At 37.0% G+C, this 19,413-nt stretch overlaps 3 protein-coding genes across 5 annotated transcripts; 2 read left to right on the plus strand and 1 right to left on the minus strand.

Moving 5' to 3' along the window:
* The first annotated feature begins 2,085 nt into the window (after window positions 1-2,085).
* LOC112776852 (uncharacterized) lies at window positions 2,086-5,744 on the plus strand. The gene is made up of 5 exons (XM_072228832.1): window positions 2,086-2,248; window positions 2,327-2,797; window positions 2,939-3,031; window positions 3,112-3,515; window positions 3,605-5,744. The coding sequence occupies exons 1-5, from the start codon at window positions 2,191-2,193 to the stop codon at window positions 4,256-4,258; spliced, it is 1,680 nt and encodes a 559-aa protein (XP_072084933.1). The 5' UTR covers window positions 2,086-2,190; the 3' UTR covers window positions 4,259-5,744.
* On the minus strand, window positions 4,518-6,408 carry LOC112776854 (pentatricopeptide repeat-containing protein At2g17033). The gene is made up of 2 exons (XM_025821122.3): window positions 6,115-6,408; window positions 4,518-6,048 (listed from the first exon to the last, which is right to left on the minus strand). The coding sequence occupies exons 1-2, from the start codon at window positions 6,406-6,408 to the stop codon at window positions 4,978-4,980; spliced, it is 1,365 nt and encodes a 454-aa protein (XP_025676907.1). The 3' UTR covers window positions 4,518-4,977.
* A 162-nt stretch (window positions 6,409-6,570) lies between these two features.
* Window positions 6,571-10,480, plus strand: LOC112776853 (uncharacterized). Of its 3 annotated transcripts, none has more exons than XM_025821119.2 (6): window positions 6,571-6,753; window positions 6,854-6,976; window positions 7,117-7,368; window positions 7,689-7,832; window positions 7,912-8,673; window positions 9,713-10,480. In XM_025821119.2, exons 2-6 carry the CDS (start codon window positions 6,866-6,868, stop codon window positions 10,064-10,066), a joined length of 1,623 nt encoding a protein of 540 aa, XP_025676904.1. In that variant the 5' UTR covers window positions 6,571-6,753; window positions 6,854-6,865; the 3' UTR covers window positions 10,067-10,480. The 3 variants fall into 3 exon arrangements, with proteins under 3 accessions (XP_025676904.1, XP_025676905.1, XP_025676906.1); XM_025821120.2 differs by having other exon boundaries at window positions 9,716-10,480; XM_025821121.2 differs by having other exon boundaries at window positions 10,087-10,480.
* Window positions 10,481-19,413: the final 8,933 nt, after the last annotated feature.

Raw genomic sequence — 19,413 nt, forward strand, 5'->3', positions numbered from 1 at the left:
TACTTTACTTGTTGAGCCAAATTTTAACTATTACCATTAGCCCAAAACAATTTTTGGTTTGAAACCAACTTGCTTGATCCGAAACTAAAGAGAGATGGAAGAAAGCTTTGCATGCTTAGTTCGGTCACTCACTTCCTCTCAATTTGATGGATTCCAAATTTAATTCAATTAACATTAAATGCATTGGAACCATGAGAGAGAAATGGCAATTGATTTGATTGCTGCCTTAATGATACACGCTACCTAAAGCAAAGGGAAGTAAATTAATTCATTTTAATTGATCAAATCCATTGAATGCTTTCCTTTTACTCTCTCTTCTCTCTCATCCCTCTTCTTCATTCGGTCACTTCACAGAGAAAGCATGGAAGCTTTTGCAAGCTATCAGACTAATGAAGAAGAAGCTAGAAGCAAGTTAAAGACCATTGTAATGATGGCAAGAAAAAGAAAAAGAAAACAAAAAGTATGTTGTGGCTGAGATTTTCATCACAAATGGTAAGATTTGGTGAAGAGATCTCATGCTCTCCATACCAAAAATGGAAGAAGATGATCTCGGTCAGAGGAAGAAGATCCTTAAGGGATGGCTTGTCTCAACTTTTGATCAACCACCACAGGAGGTAGTTACAGTAGCTACGTGATGGAGGATGCAGAAGTTTGAGCAGAAGAAGCTGTCATCATCAAGAACTCATCAAGGGCTAGGGATCGTTCTTGGAGTGCAAGTCAAGATGGATGGCTCGGATTGGTGAAGCTTGGTGTAAAGGGAAGACACAGAGGTAATTGCATGTTGGGTTTTACATTCAGTTTCCTCTCCTCTCTCTCTGGCCGAACCAGTTTGCATGAAGAAGAAGAAGTTGGCTCGGTTCAAGAACTTCAATCTTGGAGGCTTCCCCTTCTATAAATAAGGGAGAACAGCCAAGACTTGAAGTAAGAAAAAGAGTGAGCACAGAGTTCCTATAGCTACCCAAGCTAACAGAAGTTCTTCTTCTTCAATGTTTTCTATTTTGTAATTTTCTGTTTAATTTTGTTTGTCTTGAGTCTCATGGAAAAAGGCAAACAGTGAGGTTTGTATGAAAAAGTCATAGGGTGGAAAAAGGCGGAGAGTACAAAATTAAAAGAAAAAAGCCATAGATGTCCTTAGAGTTCCTTTGTACATCTGTGTTGTGTTTCATGATTCTGTGGGAATCCCCTTACAAGTTGGGTTAGCACTTAGCAGTTGAAAGTTTGGCAGTGACCAAGTCAAGTTCAGGATTGGGGTTTAGATTTTGAACTTGTCTCGGATAGGAAGAGTAGTTCCTAGTGAGAATTGGTGTATGTAATCATGAAGATTATAGTGAAATTTCATCATTGTTGTGATGAAGACTGGATGTAAGCTGCATTACACTTGACAGCTGAACCAAGATATATCGTGGTGTGATTCTCTCTCTTTCTTCTACTCCATTTCTGTTTCTACTGCGTAGGAGATAAAATCGAAAAATATCTTGTCCTGGGTTACGAGATAAAAAGAAAAAGTCTCGTGGTTGGGTACGAGACAAAAATAAAAAAGTCTCCAGAAGTTGTTTCAAGGACCAGCAAGTTTTAATAAGCGAAAAAAAAGGGCTAAGATTCAATCTCCCTTCTCTTAGCCACTGAAAACCATCATAAGGCTTTGTTTATGATGACCATACAAAATTCAAGGCTTTTGTGAAAAAAATGTAAGAAATTGAAGGCCAAGTTAACACTTGTTTGCCGTTTTGCAAGCATGTATCTTTTCCTCAATTGAGTGATTCTCTCATAAAGTATGAATATAGATAAACAATAATGGTAGGTATGGAATTTTATGACCTCTCTTAGCATTCTTTAATATCTTTTTAGTGGCATAAGATGTTATATTATGTTAAATAATTGCTTTTTAGGTTCCAAAATTTAAAAAAGATTAGAGTATAACAACTTGGCTTGGAGAAGCAGAAAGAACAAACTTCCAACATATTATACTTATTTAAGAGACCAATTAAATAATTTGGAAATGCCAAACTTCATCTTAAGGGAGTGAACTTTCCTAAAAAATTCCAACACTAGAATATTTGCCATGGTTGTTCACAGTAGATCATCATCTACTTATAAATGCTATACTCCCGGACCACCAAATTTAGTATTCACAATTTATAGAAGAAAGTGTAAAATCAGTGACTCCCCACCAAATACCACAAGAGTGATATGGCACAATCAGGTGCATTTACCTCCTCAACTACACTTGACATGCTAGACCCTCATGGTAAGTTTAATTATCTAATCATAATTTGTTTAAAATATAATGATACTAAGTTCTTAAGAAAATGTTATATATGTTCAGGTGCATATAAAAGGCATGTATGCATGGCAGCCACATTAGGGGATTGGGGAAAGGCATCATCATATGATGAAACTCAACCAAACTGGATATCTACTACTTTAACTAAGGATGGAGACACAGCTCTTCATATTGCAGTAAGCATGGAACATATTGGTTTTGTTGAGAAGTTAGTGGAACGTATGAGCATGCAAGATTTGCAAATTATGGATGCAGATGGGAACACTGCTTTCTGTATGGCTGCCATTTCAGGAAATGTTAAACTTGCAACCATTTTACTTGGAAAAAATTCAGGCTTGCTTTGGCTTAGAGGCCACAAAGGCATGCTACCAATTCAATTGGCATTTTCAGCAGGGCAGCCTCATATGGTGAATTTTTTATTTGAGAAAACTCGAAGTGATGATATGGACACTCATTTATCATACCAAAACATTGTTAACCTGTTTTTCTTGTCCCTTACCTACAACAATTTCAGTAAGCTACTACTACTATATATGCTTACAGTCAGTTGCATGTTATTTTTTATGCTCCTTTCTTTTCCTTAGCTCATGTTGAAAATTAAGTAATTCCAATGACTTGTGGATTCTCCTTAATTGTTTTGTCATGGACACACAGCTGTGGCATCAATGTTGTTGAAGAGATATCCAGAATTTGCTGGAGCAGAAAATGAAAAAGGGCTAACTGCATTTGAAGTACTTGCTCAGCAAAGTTAGTTCTCTAAACTTTCACTAATTAGTTCTCAGATAATAGTTGTGAATGTAAAATAAATTGATGAGACTCATTGTCAGCCTTTGACAAGGATGCACCTGATTATCAACATATTCTCAATTCACTGTTTAAACACATGGTCGAAGAAGATGATTTTCCAAATTCTGAAAGAATGCCAAAAGCAATGTTTGATGCTGCAAAATCAGGAAACCTCCTTATTTTGGAATTTATCTTAAAGCACAATCCAAAATTGTTAATGAAAAAAAATGGCGAGGGGAAAACCTTACTTCACCTTGCTATTTCATATCGACAAGTATCTGTGTACCAACTAATATTGAGCAAGGGTGCATACAAGAATGCTATTGTGCAAGAAGTTGACAAAGAAGGAAATAATGTTCTTCATTTAGCTGGGAAGTTGGAGGCTAAAGGAAGATTCGGATCAATAAATCATGTTCTAATTCTAAGTGAGGAGCTTTGGTTTAAGGTGCATTCAGATTATCATCATCTTTGACATTTGGTTAATTTACTTTATCCATTTCTTTCATCTAAATCCTTTCTATTTTTGAACTGTAGGAAGTAGAGAAGATAGTTCCACCAGGATTCAAAACAATGCAAAATAAAGAAAAAATGACTCCAAAAGAATTATTTCATGAGGAACATGCAGACTTAACTGATTCAGCAGTATCGGAACTGAATGAAATGGCAAATAATTTTCTAGTTGTAGCAACTCTAATTGTAAGCTTAGGGATAACGGCAGCTCTCACTATTCGTACTAACAACATTCAAGGAAAGACCCCTCTCTTTCAAGACAAGATATGGTACATTATATTTCTTTTATCGGTTGGATTTGGAGTAATCACCGGTGCACTTTCTATAGTCTTCCACACTTCAGCTATACTTCGTTCAACCTGGAAGCAAAGAGGTTATCCTGTCACCTCTCGGCTAATTAGGATTATATCAGGGGATTTTATGCTTTATATCTCTATGGGAGTCATGATTACCATTTCTTGTATGACTGGTGTTGTTTTGATCTACACCTTCTTCCCCAAATGGATCTTTTTACTTGCTGCTGTATTTTGTGTTAGTCCAGTGGTCTTGGTATTTGTTGTGTACGTGTATGTTTGGCCTCTCAAGTTGGTCCTACTACTATCATTGCTTGAGAGAGTAACAGGGGGAATGTTCTATAGATTTGGGATTAGGTGGACTGCGTTTGACCTCATCGGTTAGTGAGTCAGATGAGGCTTTGTGTAACCAGAATAAATAAGGTTTTTGTGTGAAAAATGTTATAAGATATTGAAAATAAAAGATATTAAAGCAGAAATTCTCACTTTTCTGGTTTCGCATATTTTCTTTTCCTCTATTGAGTTACCTTGGGTAGAGTTTGACTATAAAACACAACTAATCTTGAGGACATATAAGGCTTACAATTTGTTAGGGGCTACTATATAGAAGCCGAGTACTCGCGTCAATCTAGATGATCTCTGGCTTGTAATTAATATGGTAGGGTGGGAATCCATGTTAATGACAAGTTGAATTCAATACTCAATAGCACCAATTTTTAGATAAATATATCACTATTCTATGATTATCATCAACAGCAACAAAAGCTTGATTGCTCTTATCCTACCTGAAAGGAAAAGTCCTTATCGATAATCTCTTCATCCTGCACAACCAAGCTGTTCCCATTTGCCTATGACGAACACCACCTTAATCTCCATGGTAGATAAGAGATCTCTTCATACTGTATGCTCTTTCTGAAGCAGAACCATTTAGTCTTTAACCAACCCATCATTTGCTCATCATATATAAGAAAATTCATTCAGAGTAATAGACAATTAACCTATTGTTGGCATTTCTCCAACACCAAAGAAATTGATCCTCCACCCATGTTGGTGAACTTTAATTAATCATGAATCAAGTTGTAATGCATGGCTTGCAGTCCTTGATTAACATAACCAGTTTTTCACGGCTCTACCTTTGGCTACAAGGCAACCATTATTCTTCCTATCAATCCTCAAGGGACTTCCCATATTCACCATCATCTTCTTAACCAACACTTTTACAGGAGACTCTCCTCTGACATTGCTATGCTTTCCTAACCCACAAACCACAGTGATTTCTGCTGGAATCCCATAATTCGAGTCATTCAATCTCCGTTGCATCTCTTTCAACCAAAGCAGCATGATCAAATAGGATGAACCCAAATGACATCCATGCAAATCCAATTTAGCCTCTGATGAATCCCACACCATTACCTCCTCCAAAATCACACAAGAATCCAGTAACTCCTTAACTACCATAGCCTCCCCTCCTTCCAATCTAACATTCAACTCCTCAATTGACAGCGGCAACTCATTCAGCTCCGCCATCATTCTCGTGATCATTGGGCAAGAGTTTGATACAGAATTGTAGGTTCTGACTGAGAATGAGATGCCTGAGCTTCTCATCTTCTTAAGCCAGGAAACCATTTCCATGTGCTCACCATGAGTACCATAAGTTGAAAGAACCATATTGGCGCAAACAGTGTCAATCTCAAAGCCACTTCTCTTCATTTGATCCACAACTCTATGCAAATCATGGAACAACCCCAACCTCCCATAACCATACATAATGGACTTCAACTCAAAAGCTGAAGGGTCAATCCCTCCACCATTGCCTCTCAAATCCTCAACCAAATCCTCGGCTTCACGAGGCCTATCCATTGCACACAAACCACTAATCATATACTCAAAAGCCCTGCGTTTTATGTAAACAGAGGAAGAACTACGAAGAAGCTGGTTCAGGTAACAATAAGCAACATCAAAACCTTTCTGTGAGCCTCGCTTGGAGTGTGACTCAAGCAACTTACAGTAGAAAAGAGCAAGCTCTCTGTTTCGTGATTCGAGCTTGGAAGTGGCCTCAAAGACCAGAGCTTCAGCTTCCTCAGAACGACCCAGTTGATCAAGAAGCGCTGCAAGGTCCGCAACAATGGCAGGGTTCCAAGTGAACCAGGAAGCTTGGGCGATACATGAATAAAGCTGCGAAATTTAGGGAAATTAGAAAAGGTGGAAAGAAGAAAAGGGTTTAGGGTTTACGGCACTTACAGGGAGGGCGAGAGAAGAGAGGTGGGGGAAGGAGGAGGAAGGAGATAGAAGATGAGAGAGAGTGGATAGAGCAACCGATTTGGGAGAACCATTAACGAATCGTCGAATGAATGTGTGGGTTCCGGAATCGGAATTTGCTGCCAGCTTTGTGAGGAAGCGTTCGCCTTGTTTGGTTAGCGTACACCTACACCTCTGCATCATCACTGTCATGGTAACGGTAACTGGTAGTGACAGTGACGGAGACGGTGGTGGTTGGTTCCATCTCCACTGGAGTTGAACACTCACACTCCCCATTCACAGAGTGACACTGAGATTAGAAGACAGAGGTTAAAAAAATGTTTTTTTTTTTTTTTTAAGTAAAAAAGTTGGTAGAGTGAAGAAAATAACTGATTAACGATCACGGTCCACGGGCTTTTCTTATGGCTTTATGGGCCATGGGGCATTTCACTTTCACATTTGGGGGTTAGGGTACCGAAAAGACAAGACTTTTCGGGAATCTCATGACACAATCCAATGATTAATTAAGCAATTTATTTATGTGGTCATTCCTTCATCATCTTCTTCACTTGTAAGCTCTCACTTTTCATTCTCTCTCTGCTGCTTACTGCTTCGCGTGTGCTTCTCTTCTCTGACACCAAGGTAATATCATCATTATCATCATCGTCATGGGTTTATTTTAGTGGAAAAATCGTTCCTTAACCCTTAAACTGGAATCTTGTCTCTTGCTTTGCGGTTGCAGTGGGCACGAACGATGAACAAGAGGCCCAGAACCACCATCGACAAGCCTCTCCTCGATCTCTGCCATCGAGAGCTTGGTCAGATTTCCAACCGCAATTTCGCTCACCGTCTTGCCGCTTCCGAGGTTCAATCCCTAAAAGTTTCCCTTTTTTTTCGTGTCATGATTCGCACTGAATTTTGATCATTGAAATCATTCAATTGTGCTCCTTGTACTTTGGATCAGAGCCTTTATTTATGGTTTAATCAAATTTTGGCATGTGTTAGGACCTTGTGCTTCGGCTTGATGTGTTGAGGAAGCTGGAAAAGCATAGAGGGTGTGTCAACACAGTTTGCTTCAATGCAGATGGTGACATCTTGGTGTCTGGTTCTGATGACCGCAGGGTCATTCTTTGGGACTGGGAATCTGGCCATATTAAGCTCTCTTTTCATTCTGGTCACACTAACAATGTTTTCCAGGCTAGGATCATGCCCCATTCCGATGATCGAAGCATTGTCACCTGCGCTGCTGATGGACAGGTATTCTAGTCTATCATTCTTGATTCCATTATTTCATTTGAGCGTGTTCAGATAAAGGAAGTTCTGTGTTTGTGTTTGTATTTATATGTATCACATCAAAGCCTTGGGTTGGTTCTAATTATGCTATCCTTAGTAGTCTCAAGGAATGGTAAATGTCACACTAGGATGGGATTAAGGGAATGTGTTTACCAAAGTTGTTCATCTCTACCTTTAGGGCTTGAAAAGAAAATGTTTTGTGCTTTGAATATGTTTGAAATTTCAATACTCTTAGGTCGTTGGCTAAGAGGCAGTTGGTTCCTTATGCAAACTCTTAATTTCAGGTGAGACATGCTCAAATTCTTGAACGTGGCAGAGTGGAAAATAAGTTGCTGGCCAAGCATCAAGGACGGGCTCATAAGATGGCTATTGAGCCTGGTAGCCCTCATATATTTTACACCTGTGGTGAAGATGGATTAGTACAGCATGTGAGTCATTGACATGTTTGCTAATTTTACTTTGATTTTTGTTTATCCGTTATTCATTGCTCCCTAACCATTGTTACAGTTTGATCTGAGAACTGGCACCGCAACAGAACTCTTTACGTGCCAGCCAATTAAGGACAGATGGGATTACATTCCAGTCATCCATCTTAATGCAATTGCAATTGATCCAAGGAATCCAAATCTGTTTGCAGTTGCTGGGTCTGACGAGTATACTCGACTTTATGATATTCGCAAATATAAGTGGGATGGATCCTCCGATTTTGGCCAGCCAGTAAATTTCTTCTGCCCTCCACACTTGATTGGTGATCAACGAGGAGTTGGAATAACAGGCTTGGCATTTTCTGAACAGAGAGAGCTACTAGTATCATACAATGATGAGTATATTTATCTTTTTACACAAGATATGGGCCTGGGGCCTAACCCTGATCTCGGTTCCCCTGTATCTATGAACAGTGATTCAAGTGAAATGGGAGGTAGTCTTGGCTCTGCAGCCTCACTGTCAAACATTTCTGGCTCTGCTGATGAGAAAATCACTCCGCAAGTTTTTAAGGGACACAGGAATTCTGAGACAGTGAAGGGTGTTAACTTTTTTGGGCCTAAGTGTGAGTATGTGGTAAGCGGGTCAGATTGTGGTCGGATTTTCATTTGGAGAAAGAAAGATGGGCAGCTTATTCGTGTCATGGAAGCGGATAAGAATGTTGTGAACTGCATTGAGTCTCATCCTCATACAATGGTTCTTGCAAGCAGCGGAATTGAGTATGACATCAAGATGTGGACTCCAAAGGCACACGAGAAAGCTACTTTGCCCAAAAACATTGAGCAGGTATGAACTCTGTCTTCTTGAGCTACTTACTGCAACTCAAAACTTATCATTGTTTGGCACTGTGGGCAATGCATTTTATGTGCAGGAAGCTCTGAATTTGTTTATAAATCTCTGATAGGAACAATTTATATGAAAACTTTTCCTTTTTTCAAGTTAAGATAAGAACCTTAATAAATAATGTGAAGTTTTATCAAAACTCTTCTCTTCCTTCTTTCTACCTTCTGTCCCGGGTTGTCTCCGAGTCTCATTCAGTTCAAAATCCTAGAAGTGTGATTTCATAGGTGCCATATATTTGAAAATCATGTCTTCACCAATTGCTATTTAATAATGGACCCTTTATGAAACTATCAAAATTAATTGGTTAACTATGTAGACCTGGACAAAGTCTTACTTTACGATTCTTACCCGTCCTACCCACTATCTAGTTCGGTGCTTGTTAGAGCAGCAATTGTGTACACAGCAACAGAATTGTTCAGCTCTCAATCACCATGTCATTTGACAAATCATCTGGAAAATGATCCGAGTTAGTTCTACTTTAGCCAGTTGAATGGTTCACATTCTGGTGATTTAGCAAGCTGTGGTGCATCGATCTAAGGCAACATCAATCTAGTTTTGCTAGGCTTGAACATTCTGCCTCAAAGGGAGGTGGGTGGGTGCCTCTCCGCCCTGCCCCTGGATCTTTTCATTAGGAATTCAAAGCATAATGAATATATTTTACTTAAACGGATGATTTTGTGGAAGTGACATAATACTTCCTTATATTTATCTGCCCAAATTTAATTTCTGGATTAGTTTAAAAGACTTGGATTTAAAAATAAAAGTCTAGCATGCTTGCAAAGTTTTGCAGAGTGGATTAATTGTAAAATTAGTTTTAATACATTGATTTTGCTCAAATTTAGGAAGCTCCTACACTAATGCGATTTTAACACCAATTTGGCATATTGTTAAATTAATAAATCATGAGAAGGATTGGCTTTTTATGTTCATGAACTGATTGAGCAGCAGAGGAACTAATTTCTCTGCTGTTACTTCTTTGAAGAAGGTTCTCTTGTTTGATCCAATTCATTGGTTTATTGATGATACTACCGATGACGACGATGAGGAGGATGATGACAGCGATGTTGATGAGGATGAGGACGATGATATGTTTGACGACGATGATATGTTTGATGATGACAATGATCTTTATGACGAGGATGATGATGATGGTTCTGATGATGACGGTGGCAATAGTGACGAATGTGTTGATGATGCAAATGTTGACACCGGTGATTTTAGTGATGATTGTGATGACGATGACAATGACAATATGGGTGGTGGTGTTGATGATAATAATGATGACAATCGCAATGATGATAATTTTGATGGTGGTTGTAATGCTGGAAATTTATGATAATTTTGTGTGTCCAACAGAAACCCAAGGCTAGGGGCTGGATGTACCGGATAGCTTCTCCTGAAGAACTGATGTTGCAACTGTTTTCACTTCCAAGAAGGAGGGTTAGGACAAACAACAATGGAGAAAATTCCGCTGCGGATCGAGAACTTCTGGAGTTGATCTTGACATTCAACGCTAATAGCGACAGTTCTAATGATGACGACGACGACGATGGCGGAGACACAGTGAGTCAAGAGGACTTGTTCAGTTGAGTTTGCAGAGTCACAATATGTTTATATAACAATGGTAGCAATTGTACATATTATATAACATAGGATTTACAATTATCTTGTTGAGTTGGAACCTTACCTCTACTATGTCTAAACATTATTATTACTCTCTATACAATTGATCTTAAAATCTTTGTGGTCATTGTTTCTCTTTTAAAAGTTTGCTTCTGTTCATTCTGCACACAGGTTAAGTTATTTGACCTATATTAATTCTTTGATCTCAGTTATCCACAGAAAACTGAACTGAGAAAATGTCTAATAATGTATGCATTGAATAGTAAAATTAAAATCTATTGAATTTCAGGGAATAGATATCGACTCATATTTTAATGTCACATTTTTATTTTACAAATAAAAAAAATTACGTGTGAAGTGATATTATCTGAAAGAAGATCATTGTTTTTGAGTTTCGCCAATTTATAATTTGATAATTTTGCTTGCAATTAATAAAAGAATAAATATTAGAATTAATCTTTTAACAAATTTTTGATATAGACTCATTTTAGCTTTATATGCGGGCGTTCAATCAAATAACACCACTTAAATAAAAATAATTACTTTTTATATTAATTGTGTGAATAATTATTCAAAAAAATTGTAAAATATTTTATATTATTAGTATCAAAATTAAACGAGATAATACTTAATTTGGTCCTTAAATTTGCAGGTGAGGTAAAAGTTTCAATTGTTTTTATTTAATTTCCAAACTACTTTGCTAATGTGACTCATGTTAATCCTAGGATAATTTTCAATATACAGATGTGAACTGATATAGATAGGTCGTTTTTGTTTTGGCATTCAAATAGCCCAAAAACAACATTGTGAATGGTGTTGAAACTTTTTCTCCTAAAGCAAGTGATCCAACGTTGTTTTTGAACTATTTGAGCACCATAATCAAAATGGCATGAGTCACATTTATAAAATTTGGAGACTAAATAAAAAAGGTTTAATTACTCTACAGGTCCCTATAGTTTCACTGAATTTTCAATTAGATTCCTATACTTTTTTTCTTTTCAATTGGGTCTTGCACCTTAATTTTTTTTCAATTAAGTCCCTGTTAACGTTTAACGTTCAAAAAAACGTTAGTGAGTTGTGAAATGACTTATTTACCCCTTTCTTCTCCCTATAAACACTCTATGTGTCTGAGTTATCTGAGGTTTCTCTTCTTCTCCGTTTTCTATTTTCAGTTTTCATCTTCCCCAAATTTATGGCTCAAAGTTAAGGAACCTTATTCATTCTCTCTTCGGAAAGCTGTGTTTCCAGGAGCTCCAACCCGAAGGAAAGAAGACACCTGTGTTTCTGTGGAGAGGCAATAACCGTCCGCCGTTCCTCAGCCGTTTCTTGTAACAACCCTAATTTTCGAGTATGCGAGATCTTTTCCGAAGGCACGGATTTTGCCAGAAGATCAGTAAAGGGAACACCTCTTCTATATCAACAAGTATCTCAATCCTCATTATCATTATGTCATCCTTAAGCTAGAACCTCCTCTGAGGCAAGCTCGATAATGCAATCGCGAAGAACCTAGCTTTTGAACCGTATCGGTTGGCAGTTTTGATTCTGATTTTCGTAAATAGTCTCTGTTTGACGAACCGGACTCGATTCATGAGAGGAGAGAGATAATAGTATAATATTATCATTATATTAGTATTAGAAAATGCTTGAATGATATTATAAGGTTACCTGGTCTATTTTGTTAAAAACAGAAAATCGGTTTAACCGGGTTTACGGTTTACTGGTGCAGCTTAGCACCAGCACTCTCTGATGAATTTAGCAATGCTAAGGCCTCATTATACATGTTCTATTCTCATAATAAATATGTTACTAGTGTCATTTATGCTAGTAGTTCAGAAAATAATTTTTAGAGATGTTTTTACGAGTGTTCTGATACACCTAGTTTTAGTAGTTGTACACCAGAGATATTTTAATATTATTTTAACCCACCTCCAAGCCAACCAATCACAACTCACCCTACACCTCCAAGACCTCCAAGGCTATCTCATTTCATCATTTTGGCTGAAAATAACAAGAGAGAAACTTTCATGAACACTTAATCTTCAAAGCTTGATTTCTTCTGAACTAAAACTCAAATCAAAACTCCGATTTCACCAAAATGATCCTCTCTTCTTCCTCTACATAACCATGTAACTTATCAAGTATGGAAATAAGGTGAGATGGCTGTTCCTTTTCCCTTTCAATTCGGTTTTCAAGGAAACATGCTTAAACAAGTGTTTTCTTGATGTTCTTCCTTAGATCTCTTGCTTAGCTTGACTTGTGGGCCAAAGATCTTTGATTTCCTGCACGTTTAAGGTGAGGATAACCTTCCTAAGATGCTGCTGAAGTTTGTTTAGTTGATGGTTTAGAGTTTAAAAGTTGTTCTTGATGTGTTTTAGGAGGAAAAAGTGCTTTAAGAACACTTCAAAGAGTAACCGGATTTGGAGCAGCAAATCAAGGTAGGGTGTCACGAAATTAATCTTGAATATTTGTGTTTGAGTTGTGTGAATGTTGTATGATTTGGCTGTGCTAAAAATTGGTTGCATATATGATTGATTCTTGGTGAAATTTTGATGAAATTCAAGCTATGAATGTGTGTTCTTGTGGCTGCTGGAAAACGAAAACCTAGGCCCTAAATTGTGGTTCAATTTGTGTTAAAATCATGTAGAAAAGATGGGGTTTTAGTGGCTGGAAATTTATTTTGAATTTTGGTAAAAATCGGTTGCTGAAAAGACTGAAAAACGGGTAAAAACAGAGAAAGAATTTGAAGAATATACGAAGAACATGAAGAACACTTTGAGTGTGGTGAAGAACATTGAAGAACACCTTTTAGATCTTAGAAAGGGCAAGGTTGTAATTATTTTGGTGTTTGAGGAGTTATTTGGTAATTTTTGAAAGTTAGGGTGGTTAAAGTAGAAATATTAAAAGTTACGGGTGGTAAAAAGTGAATTTTAAAAGTTAAAAGTTAAAAAGGGGTAATTTTTGAAAATTTAATGATAAAATAATAAATAATAATAAAATATTAAATAATAATATTTAATTAAAAATAATATTTTAATAAAAATAATAAAATAATACGAAAAAGGTAGTTTTTTGTAAAAGCTTTAGAAAGACAACTTTAAGCGCAGAATCTCATAATTACCTTCATAAAACACTTAGGGAGTGGTAAGAACATATTAGTGAGGCAAAGATAAATGAAAGATAAAAAGTTAAAGAAAAGACAGAAACCAAAGAAAAGTCTGTAAAGTTTTAATGACAGAAAAACAGACAGAGATTAGTGAACGAACTAGGGCAACATAGTTAGTCCTTGAGTTGCGAATAGGGTTAGGTATTATATGAAAAGTTAAATTGTTTCAGTATAGACTTAATGAACCTATACTTGGGACAGGATAACTATTCATACCGAAATTTACATAAGCTTTAAATACATATGTTTTGAAGAGAAATCAAAGCAGAGTAAAGAAACACAGAGAACAGAGTAACCAGAGAAAAGTAAAGAGATATAGAAAAAAGAGTAATCAGAGCAGAGTAAAAAGACAAAGAGAAAAGAGTAATGTGATAAAGAGAAATGGTTTGAGTTACGATGTTGTAAAAGTAAAAGCTGTAAAGTTTGTATAGCATGATTGAACAGAGAAAGAAAGAGGTACTGCATAAGAATATGAAAGTGATGATGAATAATGAGAATGATAATGAATGATGATAATGAGAATGATTATGTGATGATCTGCTGCGTGAAGGCAGTCAGATAGATGGTGGTACGACCACTGAGAGTGCTTTCCTGGGATACTTAGCTATAATGCTATTCTGTAAGTCAGAGGACTCTTACAGAGGTATCGAGAACACACGACTAGCATATACTCCTGTAAGTCAAAGGACTCTTACAGAGAGTGTGTTGGGCAGATATAAGTTAACTAGCTCCGCCATGCAAGTCAAAGGACTCTTGCAGTGGTTTGCCTCACAAGTCAAAGGACTCTTGCGAGGGGCATTGCCAACAGGGAAGCCTTACCTGGTCAGAGGACTCCGGGTAATGTTGGGAGCGGGTATGTAACCGACAAATGAGCTCATTACCTGCGATAGGGCTAGACATGCATCATACTTGGCTGTGCATTTTTCTCTGTTATGATTGTTGTATGAATGTATGCTTTCCTTGTTTGTATTCTATTCTCTGTGTCTGTGTTGTATTTTCTTGTATTTTTCTGTTTGTGTTCTATTTTCTATTTTCTCTATTTCCTCTATTTATATGTATCTTCTATTTACTGCTTCTTGTATTTTGCTATTTGTCTGCTAAACAATACGGAATTAATGAACTTAACTAATAACCCCGACCCTACTAAGAACTCCCCAGTTTTTACCCCTTCTCTCTCCCTTCCCCCTTCAGATGGAAGTAAGAGTACCTTACCATAGTTCGCTGATGACCGTTCACAAGAAGAGGATTCTGCTCTAGATAGTCTTCTGAGTCTAGGGTGAATATCGTTCTCTGTTTATATGTATATACTGTGAGACCAGCCAACGTCTGCACCCCGTTCGTATACGCACTTTAACCTAAATCCTGTGTACGAGATTCCTGTTGTGTGGTTACTTCATGAGGTACCAGAGAGACATTCTGTGGAAAAGTCTGATCATGCAGAGGAGTAGCAGATGATGTTCTATCTTTTGATGATGTTCCACCTGACTTGAGTTGTGAAGACTTAGAATGTACTTTCCCTAGCTTTAGTAGTTTAGAGGGACTAGGTGAGTATAGAATCTAGGCTAGCCTAGGTGCCAGCTTAGAGACCTCTTGAACAGGTCAGGACCTAGGATGTTGTATGTATGTATATGTATATAGTTATTATCTAGCTATATCTAGGGATGTTCTAACTAAAGGTCTATACTCTAATAAAGGCTGGATAACTGAATGTTGCTAGCTACTCGTGATGTATTTATGTGTGGTTGTTTATAACTGTTTTATCTGTTATTACTTGTGAATTGATTATGAGTGATTTCGTCTATTAATCCAAACGTTTTTAAAAAAAAATACACCTCGCAAATTAACTACGCTTTTAACAACGAATTAGGCTCATATGATAAATAATAGATAATAATTAGGAAGACAAATTGGTAGCGCTTAGTTTCTGGTATGATCTAGACATATTGAAAATTGGGTCGTTATATTTCTGACCATGGTAGGAGGTATGTTACTTGTGGGAAGATACCAAAATGCAACTTTTTTGAGTGGATTGATGATTTTGAGTGAATTGAGGTCGATGACGGTGCAAAGAATGGGTGACTGAAGGAAAAGGAAAGGCGAGTTCACTGTTTTTGTGGTGACACTCTGGGTCTTCAAATTTCAGGAACAACAAAGAATCCTAATAGAAGATTTATTTATTACCCTAACAGAAGATGCAAATTTTTTGAGTGGGTTGATGAAGTTGGCGCAAGAAGTAACGTGTCTGCTGCTACTGTTGGAATTGTTGGAACACAAAATTTTGCTAAGTTGGAGGGTGAAATGTGAAAATTTGATGCACAAGAAAGAAAGATAGAGAGACTAAACGTGGAGATGGAGAGATTAATTGTTGAAGCCAGAGAAGTAGATGCTTGTGTGGGTAGATTATGTGATGAGTTCAATATTCTCCAAGAACAAGTTGGGAGATTGGATGACAATATGAAAATTCAATGTAAAATGCAAAATATGCTATTTATGTTTTTGCTAGTCTTAATAATTGGAATGTGGTTTGTAAGAGTTTAGAGTTATACTATCACAACCTAATCCACTAAACACATTAAACACCCTATAATTTTGAAAAGAAAATAGTAAAACAGCAGTTTCTATATTCAAATTTGCTTAATATTTGACACTATTGGATTGGGACAATGCCTTCTATTATGTCCATATTGTCTGCAGTTGCTACATGTAACAGATGTATCCGTTCTCCTAAGCTTTGTCTGAGAACAATTCTCATCGGGTTCTCTGATCCTCACCATCCGTGGTCTTCCTGGCTTCACTCTAAAGATGGGAGGTATGATGGTATCACACTCAACTTTCGGCCACATATTTTCTCCATTGATTGGAGAAACTAACTTACCATAAGTTGCAACATAGGTTGCTGGGCTATAGAAAATAGTTATCATTTGGATCTCTTCCAACAGCCACCAAGAGTTGTTGACCATGATCACCCTTCAAGTGGTAGCCATCTACTCCTATGATAGGCCTGCAACTAGCCAAGAAGCCTTGCTTAACAGAATCTAGACACATGTACATCCTCATAAACCCTGGCTGGTGTGTAATTGAAGGCCTGTCAACCAACATCTGAGTAGTAGACACGGAATTTGTCCTCATAATCTCTACACAGTAATTTCTCAGCTTGCCATATTGCAGAATAGCCCTGCCATGTACTTCTTCCCTCGCCTTTCTCCTCGCCCAATAAGCCTTTGTGACTGAAATATTAGCCATGTATTTATCCTGAATGGTCTGAATTACTGTTGCAATCTTCATCTCCTCTCCCCTACTAATATTGGTAACAATCTTCTGAGACACCCAACTACTTGATGCAAGCCTGCCGCTGTAATTTCGTCCACAAGTGTGCTTTTCATTAAGGATCTTCAGCCGAAAACAATCGGAACCACCAACTTTGGATGCAAACGCCATCCACCTATACTTCCCTTTCTTTCCTCTACAGCCCACTCTACATCTAACCTTATCATTCTTGATATACCTAATGTCCCTTCCATTCAATAAAGCATGCTCTCTAATAGCATCCTTAAACTGACCAAGTGACTTGAACTCCAGCCCCACCTTAAACACATATTCCCTACTCATCTCAGCCTCATTGTATTTAGGATATCTTCTCTTCTTAATCATATCATTCGAATTTTCCTCATAGCTATCAATATCTTCAGTTTCATAACCCTCAGAAATGTCTCCAACTTCAACATCATCCCTAACAGTGGCATCATTCACAGCAGCATCAGCACCAGCAGTTTGAGCATTGTCATGTTTATTTAACGGGCCATCAAACCCCCCAAAAGCATTTCCAGCTCCACCATCATTTTCATCTTCAACATCAAACCCAAAATAATCCATCCTCATGGTCTCCATCATCAGCACTGTCATCAAATCTATCATCCTCACTAGATGTCTCTGATTCACCTTCAACTTCTACTTCTATGAAACCACTGCCACTGTACTCAGCTTCGTCTAGAACATAATCCTTATCATTCGAACATATCTCAACACTATTACTTTCGCTGTAGCCATCAACAACATACACTGAGCAATGCTTAAGAGTCAGTGACACTAACAACCTACCCATTCTCATTACATCTCCATCACTCATCAACTCTTTAAGACCCGAGCTCAATTGACAGCCTGGTTCAAAGTACCATATCTTAGTATACCCTTTGTACCTTAACTTCTGCATCTCACTAACTATTTCTTGCAAACTCCATTCATCGAGCTCAAAATACATATCTTCCAACACCCTTCTCCCCAAATATTCTAGCCCATTCCCTATATCATGAATGTAACATCCCAACTTTTTAAATCAAGTCATTTTTTTAATAACTAATTAATTAATTAAAATGGTAATGATTTAATATTTGAATTTAAAATTTAAACATATGAAAGCACTAGTGGTAGTAAATCTCTAACCGACAGTAAACAACCTTTTAAAACATAGTCATAACTAATTCTACATTTATTAGATTTGAATGATATTTAGTTATATGAAAAGATAATAATACTAGCTCTATTCCTTAAGTTCAGTATAAAATCAAATTCAAATTAAATTAGGTAGATAAATCGGTTACAAATTTTCATAGTAGAAAATCGTGCTCTTATCAGCCAGCCTGATATACTAACAGTATTTCGGAAATATCTCAAGCTGTGGTTATCCGATTGACTTTGTTTAAGATTCGTTTTAAAGATAATTCAATTCTCTATAAATTTATATCTAATAGATATTTCCAAATTCCAAACGTAGAAAAAGTTATAGGGCTCACAAAGTGACAATCCAGATTGAAAATTTCTCCTAAATGCCTCCTAACATAATTTGCACATACCTGAGAGCTATTTGATCCTTCCTTTCTCATTCTATTCTCTTTTTCTATACAAAACATTCTAGTATACACAAAGTCTAGCTATGGAACAAGTCTATCTTCACTAACAAACTGCATCTATTTGCATCGGAACACCTATCAGAACTTTACTCGAGGTAGGGGATTTTGTGCTAATTTTTATAGGTCATATCTTAAATGTTTTTGAACATATATGTTAGCATTACACGTCATGATATAATGTCTCTTTTCTTCATACGCATTATGCATTATAATTACGATCTTATGTGCATTAAAGAACTGAGGGAATGATCCTTCGGTAAGGGAAGGTGACCCCCAAAGACAAGATAATCGAGATGATCCTTCGGTAAAGGAAGGTGATCAGCAAACCTTTGGGATAAGAACCTTCGGTAAGGGAAGGGGACTATCCCATCAATTTTATATAATAATATATTTTTTTTTATATGACTCCCTTCTTGTGTATGTCTAAATAACCTTAATTGTAAATTGAACTGAGGGAATGATCATTCGGTAAGGGAAGGTGACCCCCAAAGACAAGATATCGATATGATCCTTCGGTAAGGGAAGGTGATCGATCGAGATGATCCTTCGGTAAGGGAAGGTGATCGCCAAAATATTTGGGATAAGAACCTTCGATAAGGGAAGGGGACTCCCACTTTTTATACTGGTTTGAGCTCAATACCTTCTATAAAAGCTACGAGAAAAGTAATGAAAAGTACAATGAAAAGTGTGATCATGATTCTTCTTCGTTTATCCTTTTTAATTTATGGGTATGTTTATTATTTCATTTAAAGATCCTTCTTTTATCCAAAGTTCTTTTTTATTCGATGGGTGATATTGTTTAAGATCTTTATTTTATTCAGATCTATTCTATTTGACTTAGTTATGTCAATGTTACTATTTTTCTCTTGTTTATTATTTATTTTGCCTTGCTTTATGGCCTATGAGGACATCATACCAAAGTTTATGAGTTTATATTTATATGTTTTTAACGCTATAGGCATTTTGTCTGCATTACACATGTCATAACAT

The sequence above is a fragment of the Arachis hypogaea genome, chromosome 19, assembly GCF_003086295.3.
Source record: "Arachis hypogaea cultivar Tifrunner chromosome 19, arahy.Tifrunner.gnm2.J5K5, whole genome shotgun sequence".
In the NCBI taxonomy this organism is placed as follows: domain Eukaryota; kingdom Viridiplantae; phylum Streptophyta; class Magnoliopsida; order Fabales; family Fabaceae; genus Arachis; species Arachis hypogaea.